The sequence below is a fragment of the Sylvia atricapilla genome, chromosome 8, assembly GCF_009819655.1.
Source record: "Sylvia atricapilla isolate bSylAtr1 chromosome 8, bSylAtr1.pri, whole genome shotgun sequence".
Lineage (NCBI taxonomy): Eukaryota > Metazoa > Chordata > Aves > Passeriformes > Sylviidae > Sylvia > Sylvia atricapilla.
The window spans coordinates 11,920,054-11,947,044 of NC_089147.1; the positions used below are offsets into that span (position 1 = coordinate 11,920,054).

A 26,991-nucleotide genomic window follows, 5' to 3' on the forward strand; every position below is an offset into this window, starting at 1 on the left:
AATCTGGAAGGACAGAGCTCCGAAAACACGGTTTTGTCATAAATATGTCACCTGTCGCCCAAACTGTGGATTGCTTAACCAAAAGGAGTTCCACTAATCTAGGCCTTGTACCGCTGTCCTACTAAGTAGCTCACTGGACTATGAACACCTTTTCTGCTGCTGTCAGGTTTATTCTGTAGGCAGTAACTCACAGTACAAGGGGTATGGAAACTATTTCAACTTTGGCCAAGATCTCTTCTTTCCTCATTACTATATTTCAATTTTCCTGATTGTTAGTAAGTTGTTCAATGAATTTAATACAGTTTGTGTCTGAGGTCAAACGAAACCCCTTCTCCAAGGTATAATCCTTGTTGATACAAGTCTTTACTATGTATAAACCGTATCTTCTGTCTCAAAATCATGGCTTCAGTCACTATGGAAATGTATTCCACTGAGTTTCCTACCTAAGCTCCTCCACATTAGCCACACTCTTGCCAAGTATTCCCTTCTCACGCCGAAGTTTTTTGATCTCCAGCTTGAGAATGCGCATGTCCTCCATCCTCTGCCGGTACTCGGTCTCGCCCCTGTTCAGGATGGCCTGCTGGATTTTTATCTTCTCATAGAGCAGAGCCACCTCGTCATTGCGATGAATAAGCTGGGTCCCCAGGGCGTGTCTCTCAGACAGCACCTGTGGGCACAGCCAAAGCCAGAAACTCAGTTACACTTGCTTCACACAATCCCAGAGCACTGTAACAAAGGGGTCCCTAATTAATAGGAGGCTGGACAGAGCAGTCGACACCAGCCAATGTGGTTATCATGTAGCTCTCTCCTTTATTGTTCACAGCAGTGACTTTTATACATTCACAACTTAGTTGACATTACAGGTCACACAAAGTATGTAAACAGTCTTGGTCTTAAGGTGGTGAAAGTATCAGAGCCACAATTCTGCATATCACACCTCATTATTGCCCGGAACACCTTAATGTCAGAAGGGAATTTTTACTGTGCCACAACTGGGAATTTTTCCTGCGTCATAGAGGCCCACAGGACCTGGGGCTCAGTCTGGAACTGCTCACCCTCCAATAAATCATTTCTTCACTCTTTGCAACACCAGAATATCATGATGATACTTATATCAGTCAACATTGAGAGGTTTCCTTGTCATTAATTAAAGAAATGCAGCAAGAACCTAATAATTTCTCCTACACGGGTGTGATAACCTGAATAGCACAAACCACAGATTTTGTTCACTTCAGTATCTTAACGTTTTGGTTTAAATGGCATTATAAAGCTTTAGTACTCTCACATTCACAGTAGCTAAGAATCTTCATCTTAAAAACACACTGGACAAATGAGGGAACAGAATGCAGGGTATTTGAAAACTCAGATTAGGGATTCCTACCTTGTCAAATTCCTTCTTCTGCCTCAGTCTCTCTGCGTCAGCTTCAGCAATGATTTTTAGGAGGTTTTTCTCTTCTGCCTCCTGATTTGCAATATAGGCTCTGGCTTCCTGAGCCTGTTTTGTCATCTTAAGCAGTTCAGCCTGATGGAGATAAAGAATATAGGTGAACAACTGTTAATTAATAACTTCCCCTTACAGAAACCTACAATTAAGAGTTAGTTAAAAATATTTCATACATTCTTTTTACCTTCCTGAGAGGCACACATTTTGTTAGTTTTTGAGAACTAATCACCAAGATAATCAAGCATGAAGACCCATAAAGAAATACTGTAAATACTATTTTAATATAACTGTCTTAAAGACAATAGAAATTTTAAAGGATTTTTATCTGTAACAATGGTTCAAGTTGTGATTCAGGGATGCCTTATTTAATTTTTTTTAATTATATAGCACATATTTAGAAAGTTTTTCAATGGAGTTGGTATTCACAGTCAGTCTGGGATGTGAGAAAGAACAGATCACCTTGCTGAAAAGGGCAACAATCTCTGTTGTATTATACAAAGAAGCATCAACTCAAGAAAGGCTTCAGGGTGGAATAAAAGAACTGGTGGCAACCAGGAAGGGAACAGCAAGATTTAAGAGCCACAGAACTTTATTTAGTGAATGTCTAAATGAGAAAGACTGTGAAAAGAGGGGCTGTCCCTAAGCAAGGGGGAGCAATGCACTGCTACAGCAACTGTACGGCACCAACACAAACTAATACTGGAATGTGCCCAGACATTCTAACCCATTGTCACAAAGTCTATAATTCAAGGCATTTATGCAGATAAAAACTAATAGAGTCTTCCTGGATTATTAGAAGTTTTTATAACTGCTAAGCTATTAGAGCCAAGGTAAAACTAGCTGACCACAGTTCATTCTCATAGATAGGAAAACTTTCAAGCCTCAACTCAAAGACTTTGCCACAACTCTGACCCTTATAAAGGATGATTTTCAAGCTGCCTTTTGGGAGCAAGCATCATCCAATGCTGAAAGAATGAGGCTGTGGTGAAGGCTGCACCTGCAAAAACATCAATTTAAGACAGAAATAGTTCTATCATCATAATAAAATAGCTTGTTCCATTCTTATTTTCTTTAATAAAATCCTCATTTTCCTATATGTGCAAGACATAGCTCTCTTATTCAGTGTCAGATATTAATCAGAATTCATCAGCTGAATGAAAATGCAAGTCAAGTCACTTCATCTTGAAATGCAATCAACACTGTACAAAAGCTGCCCACAACTGTAAAACTGCTCATGTGTTCAGCATTGCTGGATAATATTTTCTTAATAGATCACAATTCCATGGTCTCCTTATGTCAGAAAAATATGAACTGTAAACAAGAAGTGGCATTATATGTGGTCAGCAAACACTCATATAAACAAATCTCATTGGAACATACTCAGTTAAAATAAATCTAAACTGCCTTGTGTAGTAAGGAACATAAATACTTAAAGGCACACAAGGATTTTCAGTTAGATTAAATATGCTCAGAACCACAGGTACGAAGGTCTGTGTACATCAGGTAATAGAAAAGGAAATGAATAAACACAGTCATTGTGCAAGCAGAAAAATGGTCACGTCTGAAACTGCTGTAAATCAGCACAGCTCAGTTGAAGTTGGTTCAGAGAATTTGTAAGAACTGAGGAACAGTCAGCAAGAAAAAATAACGTATATGGGACCTATACCAATATCTCAAACCAAACTCAAACTAAATTCTTGTTTAGACTCTGAAATATTAGTGCAAGTGATACTTTTATTGGTATACTATAGAGGTGGGAGGAAAACATGAGTTTTACTAAAGTTGTAACTGGACTGAACACAGAATGCTGAAATAACAAGTCAGACTTTATGTTCAGATTTCCAGAAAATGCTAAAAAAATGCATAAATATCTACAAAACTATACAAAGCACTTGACTTGCCAGCAGCTCCAGTCTCAAGGGCCACGGATAGATTTTTTTTTTCAATATTCAGATCCTTTGTTAAATGAATTTAACCTGCAGCCCTGCATGAAGGCCAACTGAAGCCAAAAGATGGCATTGTACTGGCTTTAATAGAGCTTGGATTTACCATGATTAGACATTTTTAAGGCCTTTATGCCATCTGAGGTGAGCATGTTTGTATAACCTCGTTCCTACGAATCCCAGTCCTCCATGATTTAGTTCATTCTTTAAATTTATTTCCCAGGAACAGCGTGCTTACTTCCTTCACATCAGTGCAAACAGGATAAATTGATGCTGACTTGCAACACAAATAATTGGGTTTTCCTGTGCCTGTGACAATCAGCTCCCTCTGAATTCTCTCTGGCTTAGTACTCAGCAGTGACACTCAGATAGAAGACCACAGTGCCCTGAAGCAAGTCAGTAATGTCATGTCACTGTATGGACAAACCTGCTGGTGAATAATTGAGTGGGCAAACCATTCAGCAATCATATGTTTGTCAAATAAATGGCAGCCAGGTCTGAGGGGATGAGACAGAATAGGGGACTAGCTAAGGCAGAAAGCTGCACACAGGGAATGAGATGCTGTTTGACTTCTCCATCACTGATAGAACACCTCTGAGACAGATCAGGTACAAGAATACAAATTCATCACCCTTTTACAAAGCCCTATTGACAGCTTGTCATACCTATAATGTGCTGAGAGAGGCTGAAAATTTAAGGAGTCAGTGCAGCAAAGCAATAAACTGACAAAAGAAAATATTGTGAAAAGTGACAGGGAACTTTTGTTTTTTGGGGGTATTGTTTGCACTTTTTCCTGGTATTTTTTTCATAGTGCTTAGTGAAGATTAAAAATAAACTCCTGTGGACACAACTCCATAAATCTTTTCAGAGTACAGCAAATTGGGTTGAGATACCACCACAAATCTAATAGCTTATCTAAGGATGGGCTGCAGCCAACACTGAGAAAAAGAACCTGAGCTTCAAGCTCAGATTTCCTTTGATTTACAACAGATTCTTGCTGCTTTATACCACAATATTAAAATAACTTCCTGTGCAGAGGGATCTACTAGAAGGCATTGCCTAACTCCCAAAAGACTAATGCTTGCTAGTTACATAGAAATGCAACATTGTGCAATATAATGGGGTTTGCACTTAAAAACAATGGAAGGAAAAATGGTCTTAAAAAGAAAAAGGTTGAGTTATAAGGGTCTACATTAAAATATTCGCTAGAATCAGTTTATCCACAAAAACAACATTTCTGCAAGCAAAATGGAACTTTTTAGTAATAAATGTTCAGTCACCAACAAATTTAAAGCTTCCAACAGACAATTCAGGAATCTTATTATAATTATAGGCAGAGATTAAATTTGTAAGATACACGGATTTCTGCAACTAGTATCTCTAAGGGGTACTGAGATCTTGTGCTTCACTTACAGAATAGTTTCTTAAAATACAGCAAAACAACTACCACAGGTCAGAACACAATGCAGCCTGTGAAATCATGGAATCCACCCTTCGAATGAAAGTATCTGTGTCAAGGCTCTTACTTTCAAAGACTCTTTCTCATCCTCTGACTGCTGGAATTCCACGTGTGCTTTCTCAAGGGCTATATCCTTTTCTTTGAGCTCCTCTTTCAGATGATCCAGCTGACGTGTGGCAGTTTTCAGTTTCATCTTCATTTCTGCTATCTCATCCTAATAAAATACAAACCCAGAGAGGGTTAAAGCAGAGATTGTTTGTGATATGGAGTTCAGGCTATTTAGATACTGGAAAATGTAGCCATGGTGCATGAAAGTAAATCGGTTGTACCTACTATAAGACACCACTTTTTAATCCAACAGCACAAAACAGTTTCATTAAACAACAATTTTTAGCTTATACCAGCGTAACATTGCAATAAAAACCTTTAAAAGATACACTGACAAAAATAATTACCATCAATCATCAGTTTAATAAGACATTTAAAAGTGCTAGACACACTATAAGAACTAGCAGTCAATCCAAATCAGAAGACTCTGATCATGTCCATCTGTTTTCATGCATCTAATAACATGCTTTTCCAATAAGGTCGTACATAGTTTGGCACAAATTTTTGGAGAGAAGCTTGTTTTGTGCAAGCAAACATAGCCCTCAGTAAGATTCCAATATATATGCTAGCTTGCACAAAGGTGCAAAGTGCAAAAGCCAGCTCAGTGTTTGAGAAGGCTTTGTGAAAATATTTAGCATATGCTTTAAGCTCAAACACAGAGTAAAAAGGCTGGTAGCACTGAAGAGAGATCAGGTCTGTAGGAATACTTCTACTCACAGCACAAAGGTGCCTGCCTGCACAAAATTAGCATTTCAGCCCAGCACAGCGACAGCACATGTTATGCTATGAAATGGAAGCTAACAGAGTCAATGCTTAGACAGACAGGTTCTTCTGGATGTAATGAAAGCAGCTTTAGAGGCTATTACTTCTCTGCTAGAATCTACCACCCCACAGAGAAGACATCATAATCTCTCATGTGAATACATCCTCTTCCAGTACCAAGCCAGGGTAGCTTAAAGTTCCTTCAGCACTATCCACCAAAGGTGTGGATTGACTCGACAAATGAGGGATGTTTTCTTGCATGAAGTGCTTAACGTAGCTAAGCAAGATCTTCAGTAATCTTCACCCAAATAGCACAGAGAAAGTACTGATTAGTGGTAATATGTCACTAGGCCCAGCTCTTTGCACGTTCAGCCACTTTTGTGAAAGCAAAAGTTATTATAAGTTGTCTTTGTTACACAGCCTATAAATCTCTTTAGGGTTGTAAAAGATGACAGAGATTTTAGCATATAGAGCCCAGACACACCCAAATACATTCTTAATTCTTAACTTAATGCAGAACAGTAAGAACACACAACTTTGTAAACTGGTCTCCTAATCAACTTGCTTAAATAAATGAACTCCTAACAGCAAAAGAAACCCCCAGGATGAAAGCATCAGGTACTCATATTAACAGGCTGCCCATATGCCTTTTCCATTTTAATGACTTGAATATTATGGTACTCTGGAGACCACTGGCAAGGTGGGCATGAGATCATTTCACATTAAGTAATCTGAAAATATGTGCATCCAGCTTTATATGAATTAGCTTGTACAAATTTTGCTTCCCCAAATGAGAAAGAATTTGCCATAATGTGTAAAACAACCCTCTTTTATTTTTTTCTCTTTGATGACTGGCTGACCTGTTACTGAACATTGAATAGCTATTTTTTTCATTGCTAAGCATAACACTTCCTTGGCCAAAAGATCTTTTGGGGTCAGCTACTTTCTCACACAGGACTTGCTAAAAGAGTTTCATAGTATGACAAGTAAGCCATTAAAGTCTAAATATTGGCCTCTAACAACTGGAACTGTGAACTGCATAGTGTTACCACCGTGTAACATCCAAAACCCAAAGACCAAAAGGCTGCTCCATTTTCAAACTCAGCACATAGATGCCCATTCTTTATAAATAACCAAATTTATTTTCTTTTAAAATAAAAATAGCCAGGAAAAAAATCATCATTGTGATTTTTCAACCTTATTTCTCCTGAGAAATTGTTTGGGAGCAAGCAAGAATCCCAACACTGCATCCACTGATGAGAGGCTAAGGTCAAGTAAAGTATCCCACATAAATGGCAAAATGGTACTTTCCTCATAAAATTCAGCACACAGCTGGTTAGGAACCTTGAGAGTTCATTCCCACATGCTTCTCAAACAAAACACCTACCGATTCAAACCTAAGTAAAAATTTGTAATTTACTGTATATGTTTATGTCATAAATACTTATTCAGAAATAAATCGATTTTTTAAAATTACAGCTATCCAGGGTCCCAGTGTCTGCCAATTACAATAGGATTTGTGTAGTATTTTAGATCTTCACATCAGAATAACAGAATATATTCTTAAGTGGTCTCTTCTCTTCTTCTGGTATTGTTAGTGAGATCTCCAAGGAGAAGATATGAATGGAAAGAAACATCTCCTGAGGAAAATTACACTCTTTAAAAGAAACAAGCAAGGTGGAAGCGTTTGCTTCTTGTCAGAAAATTCCACTTCAGCTGGGAAAGTGTTCCCTCTGCTTCCTAAATCATTATTTACAGTAATGTGCACACTCATTCAGGGCTAAGGAGGCAATCTTATTCCCCTTATACCCTATTTCACATACATGGATACAACTCCTAAAGGGATAAAACACACTGGAGGCAGGATGGCTTTCTGATTCTGTGGCTCCAGCGTACCATGATTTTACACATGGTTTGAAACAGGATGACTGTGGACACCTATTTCCAGTCCAAATACAAATGGTGTAGATAAAACTGCAGGGACCTAAAACATTCATTTCCAAAAAACTCACAGGAATGAAGAAACCACTTCTGCCACTGATCCACTCAGCTTCCCGTTAACAAGTTAAAATTAAATAAGGAAAAAACATGAACAGAGAGAGAAACACAAGGAAAAATGTATCCTTTCACCTTAGCTTCAATCAGATTTTTACTGTACAGGGTCCTCTCTGCTCTCAGAGTTTCACAAAGGTTTTGTTGCTGTTTTAATTTAATCATTTGCACTTGTACTTCCTTCTCATAGTCACAGATCTGTATTTGATGTATTTCAAGATCTTTCATGTTATGGAGGACCTGGGGCAAAAGGAAATGAAAGAAATGAACATGATTAAACCATCATCACAAGATTAGAAGGATGGGACAAAGTTTGTGATTTTCTTCTAAAATGACAAGTTTAAATCCCTGTGATAAGCAATTTTAACTACGGCTGAAAACTGCTCCAGTACAAACACAAGTTTAACCTTTCTGACTTGCTTATGTGGGACAAATTGTATTTTAATCTGATACCTAGATTTTACTCAAGACTAAAACTTATAGAGGTGCACATATTTAATTTAACAACAAGGTATTGAAAGAAAATATTGCCTCAGAGTGGGTGCAATAAAATCAACATAAACAGTTTTCTTCAAGAATAGACTTAGTTTATTTATTAAGCAAACCTAGATTTTGGATGTCAGCTGTATGATAAGATGAATTAACACACATGTTTCTCCAAGAAGCCCTTACATTCTAACAACTCATTTCAATTTTTTTCTAATGACCAAGTGACCACAAACAGCTGCTGATCACAAACTGTTTGTATATAATTACTATAATAAGAAAGTTAATTAAATTTACTTACACTTGGTCTAAATAATTAGGTAATCCCCATTCGTTGCTTCTATGAAAGACTAGAAATAATTATGTGAAGATTACTTAAGGAGAATGGAGTATTGTAGACTATAGAAAGAAGATGATCATTTGCAGTATGATAAAACAAAAATGTAAAATTTTATAGACACCTTTATTAAGCATTTACTGCCATAACAATACATAGAAATTGCTATGTAAGAGGGACAAAAATACAAATAGGTGCTAATCATTATGATGAGATTCTAAATTATTTTTAAAACCACAAGAACCTTTGTCTTGCTATAAAAAGCTGAAAACTGAGGAGCTAGAGGAAGCAGCACTTATAGAGCATTCAGCATTACAAAAAAAAAAAAAAAAAAAAACAAAAAAAAAACCCTAACAAAAAAAAACTAAGGAGCACACACATCAAAAATACAGTTTACCATGTTCACTACCCAGAAGGAGAAAGCAATGTCATCCTTAAAGCTAAGAAAAAAAATTAGGCATTTAAAAAAAGCTGAGGAATCATACAGACAAAATCCAGGGTAGAAGTCCATTTCCATATGCAGTTCATATCCCTTTCTCCACTTTTGAAAGTAGAGGTTTGGGTTAAAATTCATGCTTGTATGTCAAAACAGAAGAAGAAAACAAATGCTTACATCAAATAGTCAGTAACTGCAAAGTTTGCAGTTTACAGTGTTGTCCCTTCCTCAGCAGTAAAGCCTTAGGGAGGCCTGACTATGGGGCAGGAGCTCAAATAATTAAATATTCTACCAGGTACCTCCAACCAACTTTGAAGATAGGAGAGAGCTAAATATCAAAAATTTTATTACATAAGCAGGAATACAATTCCAGCACCTTGTAGCTGACTTCAGGTGATCCCAGGAACTGCTTACAGGGCAATACAAAAACTAAGTCCCAGTTTATAACCTACTCCTGCCTTTTCCTTTGCTGTTTAAACAATCTGCCAATAGTAATAGCACAGAGAAGAAATCAATAAGGCATGTTTTCTATCTGCACTATGGTGATCATAGGCTGGAGCAAGATTTGAAAGTAGGTCACTGTATTTGTAAGTGTTTTACTTGGTTCTGATAAAATATAAATGCAGTAAGACTGTGGACAAAGTTTTCAGAGTTGCACTCACAGGCTAGATGCTGACTTTGCTTTTTCAGGAATGATTAAACACAAATAATTCTGTCTTATAAATACAGAAGAGATACATGCAGTGTTTCACAACACAGCCCCATGGAAGGCTGAGCATCCTCAATTCCTATTTAGTCAGTAGGCACACTACAACTCTCAGACTTGGCAATAAGAGCCCAAAGCTAAGTATAAAGGATTTACTATTCATAGTTTTTCCTGTATCCTCATGACTTTTTTATCTGTACGATTCACAATCATCTACTACTGGTTACCTCTTTAGTTCTATGAACCTACTTAACATGTCAGTAATGCTGCTGCCCTTATTTGTTTATACATTTTTAACCATTCTAGGAAGTGCTGCCATTGCCTCAATTATATGCCTATGAACATCAGGTTTTTCAAAAGATTACAAAAATTTTAAAAAGGAAATGTACGTTGTTAACTGTAAACTTAACATTTTAAAAGGCTTTATTTGAAAAAAGCCAACATATTAAAGACTGGTTTTGTGACCCCTCAGAAAAAACAGTCAGGGAACAATTCAGATGGGACTGAAAGGTATACTTCACTGCCTCCTTCTCAGCAGCCTAAACCTTACATAGAGAAACCACCATTTCATAATTTAAGGATTTCAATTCAAAAAGGAAAGAGTCTGCTAAAAGTTGTACTCAGTAATACAGGCTACATAACAAAGAACAACAGATGGTTTTTTCTCACTTGTGCTGGCTCATCTAGAAGTAAGGCTTTCAACAAGTGGCACTGACTTGAAAATAAGCAGTCAGCCAAGGCAATAGTTAGAAGAGGAAGTCATGCATGAATTCTCACCCCAAAATATATTTTACTGTTGTGTATATAACTTTGCTGACTCTGTTTATCAGTTAATAGTAAATGATGATTTTGAAAGATGAATTCTGCAGCTCTGTAGAGGATGTGCTGCTATAAATAGCCAGATAGCTTTCAGAGCCAGTATGGCTACATCTCTGAGCTTAGATGGCTTTGGCTCTTTTCCAGGTCTTATACAATTCCAAAGGTCGCGTGCAACCTCCTGCAAAACCAGGATGGTGGCAAAAGGTGATGGAAGAGCACTGACTGGCCACAGCCTTACTGCCATCAGTAGCTCATTCCCCTCCAGCTGTGAAATGACTCCTGTAGTTTTGACACAGCTTCTCAAGTCTGAGTAGGTCAAACAGTGAATCGAAATATCACCTACTTACATAAGAATCCTGATCCTATGTCCTCCTACCCTGCATTTGGACTTGACAGACAAGACTGCTGTCTCACATACTCCCATGCTCAAAACTGTTCTTGCTGCTCTTCACCTGTAAGCAGAGTCAGGAACTGCTCCTTTGGGGAGCCAAGGAAACCTGCCAGTCCTCTGGAAACTTGCAGTCACAATGCAGGCATGATTATACAAACAGCCCAAGTGTCATAAGCCATTTACTGAACCTCTGCCTTATAAGAAGTGATAGAAAATTTACACCCCAAGTGGCAGGGGAAAAAAAAGAAAAAGCAAGCACGCAAATATTTGTCATTCTTACCCTCAAAATATTATGGGCAACCCTAAATAGAATTAAAAGAAAGAGCCTTGTAGTTCTGAGTGTTATGAATTACTCTCTGGCCCTAGTTTACAATGTTCTTAACTCATATCTACACTGTTAGAAATGCACTATCAGGGAAAGAAGCAAAATATGACTTTGCAACAAAGACAAATCTCACTTTTGTGGAATATTATTTACAAGGAAATGACAAGAGGTATTCTAGGCAATGGTGCATATACCATTCCAAAATGATTTAAAAGCCCCTGGTAACATGAAGTTGGAAGGATAATTTTACTGTGAAAAGATAGTGAATAACTTCTGAGTTGAAACTGCTTGAAAGCTAATCCCAGTAAAACAATGAGCTCCTTGGAGGGCTCTCCAATGTGATACTCAGAAATTAACAGAACATGTTAAGAACATGTTCCTGATTTTACTCCATCAGGAATGAAGTTAAACATAACAATGGGCAGCAGCAACACAAATTTTATGCAGTATTTCTCTGCAGCTGCTCCTGGAAAACTTGTTTTGCAGTCTATCTTGAACATGCTGAGATGTCTACACACACTGGAGTAAGCCTGCAAAATGTTAAGTACCTTAGAAAGATGCTGAGCACTGTTAGCTCTCACTGGCCTCGATTTTAGGACAGTGGTCATATGCAAGATAAGGTCCTTTGCAGATAAGACAGGATAATCAAAGTATAACTTCCAACTGCATATGTGAGTTTCAAATGTGGGCTCATGTAAGACGTCAAGGGCCTTGGTTTGAACTCCAGCCCTTGCTTCATTTCCCAAATGATTGCTGAATAAGAGCAATACATGGCTGGACTCCAAGTTTCTCACAGAATTAATAAGTCTCTCTCCCATTGATAAGGTTTCCCTAGAGAGAGCTGAAGCAGTAGCAGGCAACGTGCATTGACAAGAAATATTTGTACACTGTATGAAGACCACAAATCCAAGCTTTGTCCCAGAAGCATGTTGGAAAATAACTGTATCATCTCCACAGTTCTGAGAGTAAGACAGGACAGAACCCCTTGCACAAAGAGCTGTTCCTACCTTCTCTTTGAGCTCACTCGTTTCCTTGATGAAACTCTCTCTCTCTTTCTCCAATTGATAAATAATCTTCCTTTGTTTCTGAGCTTCTATCTTATAATTTTGGATTTCTGATTCCAAATTCTGTTTTGACTGTTCATGGAGCTTCACCAAATCTATCTGCTTCTGAGTAGCATTTGTAGCCTTGATCAAGTTCTATAGGGAACAAAAAATAATGAGTCTTGAGCTGAAAACGCAACACTGTCACCACTATGACAAATGCATGCCATTGTCAAAGTGGATTATGGACTTTTCAATGTCATTTTTCCTTATCTAATTTGTGCACTTGAAATACTTGAACCTCATATCTGATTTAAAAAACCAAAATCTCTAGCACAGCTGCTAAAAAGAGCTTTTTCTGATTTGAAGCTAAAACACAAGTGTCTACATTACAAAACAAAATTGACAGGATTGTTTACAAGTGGATTTAACTAATGACTGGAAAATCCTTACCAGGATTTTGATTGTAAGGCATTTTGATTGTAAAGCATGCCAGTAGCCAGTAATATCAACAATAAAGCCAAATACACTTCTTCCTCATGTCTTAAATAGAAAGTTCAAACTTGAAATTAACCAAGCTTACTTTAAAATTTTGCATAAAGATTAAACAGAAAACATCAACATAACATCTTTATAAAATCAGCTTCCTGGTCCCACTTCAAAATTTCTTTCCCTATACAAAACAAATATTTGTTACCTGTCAAATCAGAGCATCTGCTAGATTCAAGACACAGGACAGTGAATCTACACCAAATAAAGCATGTCAGAAATCATCTCTTAGCATTGAATTTAGTAGATAACACTTGAGGACTGCCCATAAACATGAGATGCTATACTGCAGTACAAGAATCTTGGGATGATGGGAAACAATCAGTATGAGAAATAGATTAAAAGCAAGGATTACCACTCAAACAGCCTGCCAAGCTGCAATACAGTCTATCAACACTCTGACTGTTCTTTTATTAGCAAGCACTTAGTTTGCCTTGATTAATATTAAACTTCATGAGATACAAAGTGTAAAAGCAGAGATGTAACAAACTCTTTGTATATCAAATACTGGGTTTGCAGTTCGAAATCCTTGATGGTTTATATGTTAAAATTTGGAAATCTTCTGTGTGTTTATGGATACTAACAATATTATACTGCACAGAAAAGAAGTAGTTTGTACATGTCCTTAAGGATGTCTGAAGGCTTTAATGTTATGTATTCTACATTTCTGTGTTGCTGGGAATGTTTAAGCTACAAGCATTTCATTGTCAAGCTGTGAGGCTTATCAATATGACCAATGCAAACTCACCTGGTTTAGCATATCCCTTTCCCTCACAAGCCCATCTATGGTTCTCTTGTCAGTCTCTGCCTGCTTTTTGGCTGTCTCTAACTCTAGAGAAAAAGGGAAAGAAAATGCATTCAGGGTTCAAACTGTGCAGCTGTTAAAAATGCAGAAACAATTTAGGGACTTTTTTTAAAGCCTTGACATTACATGATCAGTTCAAGTAGCTGTGAACAGGTTTTACAACCCTACATATTGGCTGTTGTTAATGCTCAGAAAACAGATCCACCTCTCTCTTAGGCACCTACCTTTCTCCAGTCTGATTATTTGATTTTTTAGCATGCTTTTTTCGTGTTCTGCATCAACCTTCTGTTCCTCTGCAGTACGCAGCTTATTCTGGAGAACATCTCTTACTTTGCTCAGCTTTGAAATTTCAAGGCGCATCTGAGCTGCTTCATCCTCTATCTTCTACAGAAGAGCAACAAGGAAAGGGGAGAGAAAGTACCCACAGAAAGAAAGAAGAAAATGATTTTTTGTTTGGTGTACACTTACTCCATGAAACTCGGGAAGAAAACATATAAGCGCTGTGGGTCAGCTGCAGAAAAATAATTAGCCAATAGAACAATATTTAAAATAATTTAAACAAAGCCAGCTTGGAAAAGGAAAATGATAATCAAATCTTATGCTTAAATGTGAAAGATGATCAGTAAAGAACCTCCAGATGCCAATCTCACACAGCACTACCCAATTAGTCCAGCAGACTGAAAACAGGCAGTTCTATTTTCATTTGAAGCACTAGGTAATGACTGTGATGAGAAAGATAGCTATAATGTGGTCTGATTGCATGTCCGTAAATAGAAGGTATGTATTATCCCCACCTCTTTTACAACCTAGGGCTTTAAAGAAAAAGCAAAATCTGGAGTCTGTCTCATTTGCTATAGAATAGAGGGAAAAATAATCACTCAAAGTACTTTATAACTGGTTACAGGAAAACAATCAATAATCACAACAGTCTTTTTCCTTTTAAGAAATAAGTGTAACTTTGTATAAGTCAGTGCCACTGCTAGGTTTTTCAGCCATCACAGACTACAGTGTTCTACTTACAGCCTCAGATACTTACTGTGAGATGGGGAATCCTGCTATGAAGCATCCTCTGGGAGAATGGGAATCTCCTCAGTTCTTACTGACAATAACCTTCAAGAGGTTTAAGAGTACTTTGACAATTCACATTGCCTAGCACTCAGTACACTGCAGGATGGTATTACTGGCACAATCCTTACAATAACTGCACCCCAGATCATGACAAGGGCTCTTAAGCTTTAACAGCTGGTTTAACTACTAACTGGGCAGTATCTTGTATTTTTTTTTTCCCAGAAGTCCATGTGCATGACTCTAAAAGTTCCATCAACTTTTCCTGAAATCAGGATAAGATCATAGAATCAAAATCCTCTGACATTCTAAAGTCCCAGATGTAAGTCATATTTGTAAAGTTTTAAACAATCATGGTATTGGTAATGATAAAACTGGATAATCTGGAAAAGACAGTAATTTGTGTTTAAAACAGGTAAGATAAACAACCTTCAGTTTGCCTAATAAAATACAACAGAAATACAAAAAAAGCTCCTACCTTCCTCCATTAAGGATTGAAATCAGAATCATCTCTGTTGTATTAATTGTAAACTGACCTTTTAATCTGTCAGGGGTTGGTTTCTATCGGACTAACAGTCTCTATTGGCAAACAAGCTTTTTATTTAGATGTATTAGTTATACTCAATAAAACTCAAGAAGATAATTTTTTTCTACCAGAATTTTCTAATGTTTAGTGTTTTAACCCCAATGGTGACACAAAATGCAAGATACAGTAAATAGAATAATAGCATCCAACATCTATACATTATCCTTTCCCAAGTGCTCTCAAAGTACCCTAAAAAGAATATGCAGGAATCCTTTGATTCTTCCTCAACCAAAACTCATCTGCTTCTAAGTTGTACAAAATGACTGTGTAAGTAATGTGAAGTTAGGCAAGAAAACCATTTAGATCTGAAAGTAAACACCATCTTCGTTACTTACATTTAACTGTCTCAACCAATACTGAGGGAGAAGAAATTTTAGTGTTGAACGCAATTCACTTCAGTGGAAACTATCCAGCACACATTGTTATAATTTATTAACATTTTTAATGGATTTTGGCAAAATTCAGATTATGTTAATCATTATATGAAAGTCATGGCTCTTATTTGAAGATCTCAGGATTGAAAAGAGACCCCATGTTTGTGACTACCTATCCTTTATGAACAGAGTGTGCTGAGCATTTTGGTTCATGTGTTTTATGAAACAACTCCTCCAGGAGAGCAGGTGCTGCATTGTCAGATGACAGGGTTGGAGACTACCATGGCCAGGGTATTGCCACAGAAAGAATTGCATCCAGCATCAGCCCGATCTATTCCTAAAAACCACTCATGTTTACTCCAAAACTGCCCATGGGGAACTATCAGAACAAGAACTGAAGTCATCCCTGTCCTAAGTGGTAAGTTGTCATTGGAGTAATACAGCTGGTAGGATGCACCTTCTGGAACTTACTTTCAGTTGTGCTGTCTTCTGACCGATGTCCTTCATCACATCATCAATCATTGCACTCTGCTGCTCACTCTCTTCTGTGAGCTTTTGATATTTCATCTTCAATTGCTCAAGTTCCTTACCAGCTTTTTCATTCAAGATCTGTTAGATTAAAGAACAATCCTATTAATTCATCTAAGTCCCATTACAATATCTACATACACCTGAACACAAAACCATGCTGCTACCCAGGAGATAAAAGCTGCTGCAGATTGTTGTCTGCTTAAAAGCCAGTCCTCACTATTGACAAAATTACTAATACCACTAAATATGATACATGGTCATAATGACATGGAGAAATCATGATTTTAAATGAACAACACATCCAGCTTTTTTTCTAGAGGCTTAGCAGGTCTTTATTGCAGGTGGTAGATGGATAATTTACTTCTTGTTAGGCATTTGGCAACCATCATATAATACAGCTTGCTACATACAGTTACTGAAAGTGAGTATGAGATTCAAATCACTTCAATCAGCAAGAGGGCAGGTGAGCTCTGCTTTACGAGCAAGCATCCTACATTAATGTGCTGATAACATTTCTCTGGGTACATGGTTTGCTGAGACCAGGACAAAGCAGACTATCCTCAGCCTTCTCTATCTCTAGCTGCTCTACACATTTCAAGAAAGCCATGCATTTTGCCCTTTAATTTGTCTTCAGTTAGACATCTGGAATAGTGGTTCTCTGGGTTTTATACAGAACATATATTTCAATACTTCCATCTTCTGCTTGATGGAAATTTCCTTGCAGGTATCAGAGATATAAATGAGAAAAAAAAAAACAACCATCATATTTTTCACTCCTGATGAAGTCAATATATACTGTGCCATTAAAAAACATTAAAGGAAGAGAAGTAGAATCTAGTGTAAAAACAAGAAATATTCTTTTTCATATTGCAAATGTCAGGATAACATGGTTTCAGGCAATCCTTTATTGTGTCTTAGACAGGGGTGGGATAAAGCTTATAGCAGCTGTATCAAACCATTTTCAATGTCATACAAGAAAAGGTATTTCATTAGAAATTTCTAATAAAATAAGAATCAGAATAAGAATAAAAGAATAACAGGCATCACAAGCAGCTACAATTCAACTGAGACAATACCCTGATGAGATTTCAATAGCTGTGTCACTTTCTTTTGAAGATCTCTACCCTGACCCTTGCAGAGTTGAACTGCCTATGTTTTGGACAGACTTCTAGCAAAAGTCCATTCAGGGCCTTCACAGACACCTTCAAGCCAGAACAGGCAAGGAACACAATGCAGAAGCCTGGTTAATTAGCCCACACACAGTACTTTATGTGAACTCTTAGTTTCCAGGACAGTTTGGATAATTGAATGTCCCTAAAATCTACACTTTGAAAGGTTGAAAGAGACTATAAAAAGGAGGAATAATGGAACAGAACCAGGAATTGTATATACAACGTGATTGCCATGGCATATGATGGAACTGCCCTCAAAAGCTGCATTAATCAGTGATATTCAGAGAAATAATCAAGTCTTCTCTCTATCTCCTTATGTTGAGTATTTTATTAAGACTTTGTGCTGACTAGAAATTGGTGCAGACCTCTGCCTTCTCAAATCAGGGACCAGAAGGGAAGAAAAAGCCATAAAAGTAATAAATTTACAAGATATACACAACTCACAAGGAAGTTTCCCTTGAGGTAGGACTGGTTTACAGTGATGAGATCTCCCCTGCCATTTACTGAAATTGCTTCTCTGAGAGTGTCTCAAAGTCAGGGGAAATGGACTGAAAACGTGAAAATTCACACACTTGCAGAACACTATGTTAGGACATGTACAGATAAAGTTTTTAGAAACAGAATGAAGAAAATCAATCAAAAAGGTTTATGAAGACAGCTCCATGCCCTTTCACAGGCTCGAGAGGCAGATAAAAATCATGGTGAAAAAGAAGAAAGAAAGGGATGCAGGTAAAATTATTTTACCAATGCCACTAGACACAATCAATAGCAAAACTGGCAATATAGTCAGAAGTCCAACCTGGCAGTCTCCTGCTCCTATAGATCATCCATGCTCTTCAGAGACTGTATCTCATTTGCTGTGATTTTTTAAGATGAACAATATCATTGCAATCCACCACCAATTTCTGTGAGAAATTGATCTGAAATCTGTCAGCAAGCTTTACATACTTATTAGTAAATTAATATTTATCTAAAATAATTGTATATTAAAATTTAATAACTTAAAATAATCTCCCTCCCTCTCCTTTCAGAAAAATCCATTTTCTTCTTAATTACACATTTTACTCTAATCTTAGACCTGATGAATATAGTGTGCTATGCACCCTTACCTTCTGCTCTTTAAGGTTATTTTCAATATTCAGTTGTTCCTCTTTGTCTTTCTCTATTTGTTGCTGTAACTTCTGGACCTCAGCCTGCTTGTTATCCATTTCAGCTAGAAGATTTTTCAGCTCAGTCTCCATTTTTTCCTTCTTTCGTGTCTCTCGTAATTCCTCGCTTTGACGCAGCTGGATTTCTTGCTGAAGCTATAATAATAGAGAAGAAAGCAATTTTAAATTCTGCTGCCTTTTACTCAGAGTCCTCTCACCTCTCTGATATGCTTGATTTTAAAAACAAGAGCTCCTACATTACTGCAACCACCACTATATGCCAAATCTTCTCAAAAGTAATAACATTTTCTAATGGTTGAATAAAAATTCTGCATGAAGACCCTATTTATTGATTACACAAATTTGTTAAACACCAGTCAGCTCACCCAGACAAAATTTAAAAAAATTCACAGTTCAAACATAAAAGTGTTCTTCTGGAGATGCAGTGGCACAAATGTCTTTACTGTTGTAAGTTACTTGCAAAGTGCTACTTTTTGAATGAAGTATTAGAATTAATTGGGGCTTGATGTTGCACTGCAGGGATTTTTCTTTTTACCATTCTCTCTGACCAGCAGAAACATTTATTACACTGATATTAAAGGAAAGAAAGAGATGTCAGACCAGTGTTCATTTTCACAACTGGTCTCAATCCTTCTACTCTTGAAATTCTTATGCAGGAACTCTTAAAGAGGAAACTTTTCTCATATTTAATAGACTGTCTTGTGACTCCTGCTCTCTCCCTCCACAAAAATTTGATGGAACAGAATCAGCAGAGAGGAGACACAGGGGGCTGATCCATATGGAAATCTTCGGTTCAGCCAGGGACCAGCAATTGAAAGATGTTCTTTGCTTAAGGATTCCTCCCCCTCTGAGCCCACAGATGAAAAGTTGCCAGAACTGACACGGTCTTCAACAGGATCTTCAAAGAGACATTGTCATTTGAGCAGTCTGAAGTGGAGAATAATTTCATACTGGGAGAATGGGAGGTGATTACAAATGCTGTAACAATTCTGTAAATTTAAGGGTTGATGAAGTAAGTATCAGAAGATTAAGGCAGCCAAGATTCAACAAGTTTTGACTCTTATCTCTCATGCACACAATGCTGTCAGAAAAACAAAGATTTTATATTCTCTTCTAGTACATTTCCAGTCATCTGCTTCAGAAACAGAAACAATTTCTGAATTTCTGGCATGAAATCCAGACTGATCATTACTTTCCTATTTGTGATTTATAAAAACTTAAAGCAAAATACTCCTTCTACCTTTACTCTGTTCTTTGTTTAAGTGTGATTTTCTACTCTTCCTTTCTCCTGGTGTCTTGCTCCAGCCCCTATTTATATTCTGCTTTAATTCTTTCATTTCTCATTATTACACTTAATATATTTGATATATCAGAGTTCTATATCCCATCTTCCATCTTTTTCTACTCTCCATTCAGTGCCTATTCCACTGATCCTCAACCTTCTTTATCTCTAGCTGCTCTATACATTTCAAGAAAGCCATACATATTGATCACAAAGAACAACTGTCTAATCAGATGGTCAGAAAAACAGAAAGCTAACTTAATGTAAAGCTGAGATGGAGTATGACTGCTCTACAGACAATTGTGTAGTGAAAAATTTAAGCTGAAAAACAGTAATTCAGAATCAGTGTAAAGAAGAAATTAGGAGGCCCCTAACCATGAAAAAAGTATGGATCTGGAAAAGCTCCTTATAAAGAAGAGGAGAGAAAACAACTTCATTATTTTTAAAGTCAGACTTTGATACATTTTTAAAAATGATGGTATCTGATAAGACGGCAACCACTGCCAACAGCAAAGGACCAAGAATCTCCATTTCAGGTGTATGTTCTAAGTGTCTCTTTCAAGGCATAAGGATTTGCAATACAGAAAACATCCCATTTCTTCATCATTAAAGATGATTACAATTCACAAAAAGCAATCTTGGCCTCATTGGGGTATTGGGAAGCCATGGAAGCAGTTGATACATGACAATACACTTAGCAAAGTACATAGCCTAGAACTACAGAAAAATATAAAACTCATTCACAACAGAGTCCATTCAGAGGGCTCCTGAAAATATTAAAGATGCAAAATGACAGTCAGCAGTGTACTAGTCAGTGGAGACCAATTGCAAGTGTGGAGAAAGGCCCAGGACAAAGCCTAAAATCACAATCTGATGACCAGTACAGACCTGCAAAACGGCTTGCTCTGCCTCATTTTTTGCCTTTTCTGTTTCCTGCTGCTGCTCTGTGATTTCAGTGAGACTTTGACGTAACTGCACAACTTCTGACAGCAGTTGGTCTCGCTCCTCTGTTACCTCTTCTTGAAATCTTAGCAAATCCTCAACACTGGAAGCAAGGAAATAATAGTCAAGCAGTGTCACAGGCCATTTCTGTTCTTCCTCTTATGCCAGAAAAGGACTTGTGAGAAAGGAGTTTAATTTTTTCTTTTTTTTTTTCATTTCAAACTCCTCTGTATTAAGACTGATGGTCAACAGAATTATATGCTTTATCTACTGTGATCCCAATCAACCAAGTCACAACTCTTTCTTGTTGTATCACATCCTCATTGGTCTGAATAAACCTTCCATTCCCAGAAAGGTAACAGGAAAAAAATTCCCTCTTCTATGGAGGTAATTCCCACCGCAGAATTAGTCAGGGACCAAAAATGTTACACTGTTGTAACCAGTCTCTCTGCACCTTACCTGACTGGACACCAAACTGATTTATGTGTTACAGTCACATAATGTAAAAATAAAAACTGACTCTCTGTTTTGACAGATTTACGATATGACAGGAAGTCCATGCTGTGGGTTCAAGCACAGTCTTAAAAAGCAGTCTAATTGATCTAAAAGATTATAGGGTTTTCAAGGATGAAATCTACAAAGGAGTTTATTCTCCTGGCCTTGTCACTGGACAGGGTATTTAAGCACAGAACTGGAGGGCAATGCAGAGGGAACTTCAAGAAGAAATTGTAAGCTGGGAAGTCTCAGCAGAGACTCTGGGAGAGTGAGGAAACAAGAGTGAGGTGTTGGCAAAGTAACAGCTCCTGGTTCTTGCAGGGAAATGCAAAAAAGCGTCCAGAAAAAGACTTTATGGAGAGTTATACTAGGGGGAAGTTGAATGACCAAGCTTTTAGATCCAAGGCAAGCTGTGAAACAGGTCCAGAACATTTCAGGGACAAAAGGTGAAGGAGTGGATTTCTCATGGACCCAGGTGGTTTATGTGCTGGCACATTCCTTGGAGGGGAAAGTGTCTGAGCACACTGAAGGCCTCCTGTTTTTGCAGCCTGGATACACAGAGAGTGCAGAGACAAGCATGTCCCATACATATCCTGCATGCCATTCTAAATAAATACCTTAAACAGTGCGAAAATTTGAAGCCATAATCAGAAGGGCAAATCACCAGCAATTTCAGCAGAAAGTGGACAGGCCATATGGTCAATACACCTAACCTTATCTTTGAGTTCAACTTAATATTACAGCATAAGCAGTCTCTGAGGACCTGATAGTACAAACACTGGATTCTGAAGAGCTTCTGAGCAGCTCCAGAGGATGCTTATTACATGCACAATGTGGTGGCTTAGAAGTTCCATCTCAGACTAGGTCCCTCTATGTGTGTTTGGCTAAAAAAAACAAAACATAATCTTGAAAGTCTATAAATATAAAATACAAACGAGAACACAGACAGTGTTAAAGCCTTATAACAAAGCTAGGAACAGAAGAGAAATCAAGTGTCCTGCCTTCTTGATTTATCTACTTGACCTTGCTGCTGTGAAATGTAAAAATGTTGACAGGATGCTATTCTCAAAGTACACTGAAGAGTTTGTCAGATAAAACAATATGACACATACTGAGAAAGTGCATAGTATTCATTTTATTTGATCTCTCAGCTTAATCCAGCACTGAATGAACTCAGCCAGAGCCTGATTCTCTACTTGCTCAGCGCATAAACACACAGACAAATAACTGTGTATTCATGAGAAGAGTAAAAGGCAGAAAAGATCTCTGTTTTCTGCTGTGTCTACATGGCTAAACAAGGTATAAAGTAATAGAAAATCAGATCAGGCTTTCCCTCTCTCTGAGGAAAACTTACTTGTACTCCTGTCCAGCCTTTTCCTTCATTAAATCATTTAGGCGTGAAATTTCCTTTTTCAGTGAACTAATGGTTTCCTTGGTTTTCTGTTCCCGTTCATAGACTTTATCCACCATTTTCCAGGCCTTTTCAAGCTCCTAGGAATGAAATGGAAAATAATTACATAAATTAAATTGTGTTTAAAAATAACCACAAGTTATAAATTAATTGCCTTGAATTTTGTTTAGTTGAGAAAATAGATTTTTGTGCCTTTTCATTATTAGGTTCACTTCACTTGGTATCTTTTGTTTTGGATGAGAGCATAGCAAACATTTTGAACCCTTCAGGCTAGGCCAGTTTACACCAGAAAAGCTCTAATACATTTTCTTTAACACAGAGATCTTAATATTACCAAATCACACTCTGTGAGGCTTTGACAACATGAGTACAACCAATATCAGTAAAAATTTACTGACAATTCAGTGCTCACAAAGGTATCACCTACTTAAATATCTCATGTCTGTAAAATTCCTATTAGCTGTTAGGACAATGAGCATCCAATTTGATTTGGATGAGAAAAAGATGTTACTCAATTTTTCTGCCTCTTTGCTCATTTTCATCTGTGGGGACTTAGTGTAATTTGATTTTAACTACTTATTTAGACAAGGCACAATTCTTACACCAAATTTTAGCACATGGAATTACTTAAATGACAGATTTAAGTAATTTAAGATTTGTGTGCCTCTCAGAAGCCTAGGGTTTGATACCCACTAACAGGATAGGGGAGGAGGAGTCACTTCATTTTTTAACTTTCTCTGCATCTCTCCTCCTTGAATCAGATCCCTATGAATAAAAAAAAAAAAAAGGCTTATTCCTTGCCAGGTTCATATGAAGCTCCTACCATTTCTGGACTCCTGTGCTAAAAAAATGCATACATTCAGCAAGTGACTGGACTAGAAGGAAAGTTCCTGAAGTCCCAGTAAATAATGAAGATACTACTTTTACTCTAGAAGTCTCCGAGCTTCAAATCACAGCATGATGCTCTTTTCTCAGCTGGCTCCTAGAAGAGTTCTGGACTTCATGGACTTGTACAGCCCAAGTGTGGCTGTGCAGTTCTGCATTAGCTCTAGGGTCTCTCCAAGGAAAGCCAAATAGAAGCATGGTTATATCAGGCCATAATTCCCCTTTCAACCTTGCATCATATGAAATTGGGGCAAAAAAAAAAAAAAAAAAAAAAAAAAAAAAAAAAACTTTAGAAACCACCTCCACAATGAAGAAAATAAAATAATTTATATCAAATTGTTTACAGAAATTCTTTATTGTAATTGACATCTCTGTTTCTGAAAAAAAACCCCAACCCTACTTAACATTAAACTCTAAGTTATGACACCCATGTTATGGTATATTGTTAATATACTTATGGAATCCTTAAAAATCAAATATGTGTCATATTTAGATGTTTACTGCCCAAATTAAAAATTCAAACTATGGAACTAGCTGAAGTAACAGGCTACCAGATTTTGCTGAAAGATAACACAAAGTAGAACATCTGTAGCCTCTTCAAACTGCAGAGTGAATACATTTCCATTTTATTTATTCAGCTAGCTCAGCATATCCAAATTTAAGAAACCATCTGGAACAGGAATTTTTGCTCTTTCTTCCACACATACTAATAAAGGGTTAAACAATGGGCTTTCCTTGATCAGAAATTCTGAAAAATACAATCAGTTAAACTTACTACCTAAAACCAGTATTTTCACTACTTAATAAATTACTTTGTTCAAAATTTAGCTTGAAAAATGTGCTTTTTCACTTCTGTATCAGGCATTTTTAAACAATTTTATATATAAAATCAATTTTTCTGCTATACATTTTGAGTTTTAATTTCCCTTCAATGCAGTAATGATCACACATAAAGCATTATGTATTATCTAGTAAATTGTAAGGTTTTTATTCATTAATATCTTACACAAAAATGCTCAATCCTGAAATTTAAACAAATGCATGTTGGGCTGAAATAATGGCACAAAAATATGGTGACATCATGCTGACTGGCAGAAAAGCATAAAATATAACTGTAAATAAACATCTTTCAGATCTGTCAACTAGTAAGACGCAACCACTCCTTCTCTAGAAAAATGCAAATTAAAAGTAAGATTAAACCTGATTACTTAAATCAGAGCTTCCTGCTGGCTGATTAGACTGTGATTAAAATTGGTGAATTAAATCATTGCAATCTGAGTTTGGGGAATAGAACTGGGGAATAAAATCAATACAGCCTCTGAAAGGTTTTAGTGGCTCCAGAGAGTATTTTTTCTGATGAGTATTTGCAAAAGGGATCTCTTTAAGTCAATGAGGCCATTCAGATAAGCACTGATTTTACGTCACCCTAAGCTGTGCTTTTTGAACTTTATCTTTGGTGTGTAAAAACTATTTGTATTGAATTTGTATTGATAATACCAATTTTTATCAATAAAGTAAGAAGACATGGGTGATGGCCACACTAATGAGCAAAACCTAAATAAGAATTTTTCTACAGATTTCACCATCAGCAAATCTGAGCTTCATTGTGGTTTCTTCTTGGTTGTGTCTTCCACTGTAAGAGCAGATCTGTTATTTCAGAAGTGAAACGGAGCAAAATTTTAACGATGGAAGCCTTCACAGAAGAAATATACACATTGTTATTCAGTGTGAAAGATTGCAGTGTGTCAGCAACACAGGGTAATTACTGTACAAGATAGGTAGCATGCAGTCTGTTGCATAATTAAAGGAAATACACTGAATGTTTGCTGTTAGAAGCATTCAAAAATCTTTGGAGAAGTACTGAACTCTGGAACTTGTGAAGCAGAACTTATGAAGTGTGACTGCTTTACTTTACTTTCATTAAATGCCCCAAAAGATGGCATCAGTTTCATTGCTCAGAAACTGAGAATTAATGAAATGCTTTCTTATTATATTGATACGCCTGGAAATTGAAAATTTGGTCATTTCAAGCAGGGCAGTATGAGCTCCTATAAATTCCTCTTCTAGCACTCTTCCAGAGCACACTCGTGGATCAGTGTCCCCAGCCATGAAAAATAGAATTGTATTCCCTTCATGATTAGCTTGGCCCTTTGCTCCTTTGATATGACGGTAAACAGCAGATTGTTGTGTCCAGTTTATTAAAACTACAAAACAGATCCTTTAACTGCCATCTGACAGTTAACAGCTATTGATTTTCACTGACCTGAGTCCTACCAGCCACTGATCTGTGCTTAACCCCTGCCCCAAACAAACCCTACTGATTAAAAACAGGCTTCACATGGAGAAAATTTTTTTCTTCTGCAACTCTTATTTCTTACCCTAATGACCCATCAAGTCACCAAGATTTAGGACCTTAATTTGGAGCAACTATAACATTTTTACAGGAATATCCCCATTAGGATTCTTTTATGGTTTATAAATAAATAAACTGTGGGACAGATTGTTTGTTTAATTTAGCACTGAAGAGTATCATCTTGGCTACTATAGCACTTGAACTTCCTTCAACACTTAGCCTGGATACATGGGAAACACATTTTTTGAATGTTAACAAAATTGTAGTGAGATACTACAGCTCTAATAGAACTTTCCTTCAGAAAGAAGAATAATATGGCATATAAAGGGTTTACCAAGCAAACAAGACATGAACATTTTAAACAATATCCAAATAATTCCTGAATCTTTAAGAGAAGGACTAATTCTAACAACCAAACTGAAAAAATATCAGCTGTGTACTTGGCTCACAGCACACCACTAGAAATGAAATGTCCCATGATGTGCATTGCACATAATTTCTAGCAGGATCACACTGTCAATCAGCTTTTTCACTAGAAAATCACTTCATGGGTTCAATAGTAGGCAGTATGGTGCAGTCACACCCTGCTTGAGTTTCAAATTAGCTGCTGAAATTAGAAAGGCTCTAATTTTCCCAACATTTCCACTCCTCAGTTTAATGATGTTACCAAGACAGTGTCTCCTCAGTTTGGGAACATGTTGAAGCATCACCTCTCCTACTACTCTGTCCACACACCGAGTATTGCCACGTAATAGCAAAGAGGAAATTATAAGGATCATTGTGGGTCCTGAGGCTCATCTACCATGTTTTGATTAGCAGCAGTGAAAATTAACAAGATTTTCCACGCTTTTCCGTCTCCTTGAAGAGGCTATGGGCAGTATACCAGGGGTTTGCAAGCTGCAGCCATAGGATGATAATGCTGCTATTTATATTTACTCTCAATGTATTTTCTTCATAATTCTAAGGATAAGAAACTTCACTTCAAAGGACTTCTATTTCTGTAATGCTCAAAATTCACTCTGGATTGCTACATGGACTTTTATTTTACTGGAACAAAACAC

The 26,991-nt window shown here is 37.0% G+C and overlaps 1 protein-coding gene across 1 annotated transcript in view; it reads right to left on the bottom strand.

Moving 5' to 3' along the window:
- Positions 1-26,991, bottom strand: part of CFAP58 (cilia and flagella associated protein 58) — a 57,002-nt gene that overhangs the window by 27,147 nt on the left and 2,864 nt on the right. The window contains exons 3-13 of the mRNA XM_066324441.1: positions 22,636-22,772; positions 20,733-20,889; positions 18,503-18,697; positions 16,162-16,299; positions 13,890-14,049; positions 13,609-13,691; positions 12,276-12,467; positions 7,847-8,008; positions 4,914-5,060; positions 1,382-1,522; positions 444-667 (exon numbers count right to left, since the gene is read on the bottom strand). Coding sequence (XP_066180538.1) covers positions 444-667; positions 1,382-1,522; positions 4,914-5,060; positions 7,847-8,008; positions 12,276-12,467; positions 13,609-13,691; positions 13,890-14,049; positions 16,162-16,299; positions 18,503-18,697; positions 20,733-20,889; positions 22,636-22,772 — 1,736 coding nt within the window. The remainder of the gene's footprint in view (positions 1-443; positions 668-1,381; positions 1,523-4,913; positions 5,061-7,846; positions 8,009-12,275; positions 12,468-13,608; positions 13,692-13,889; positions 14,050-16,161; positions 16,300-18,502; positions 18,698-20,732; positions 20,890-22,635; positions 22,773-26,991) is intronic.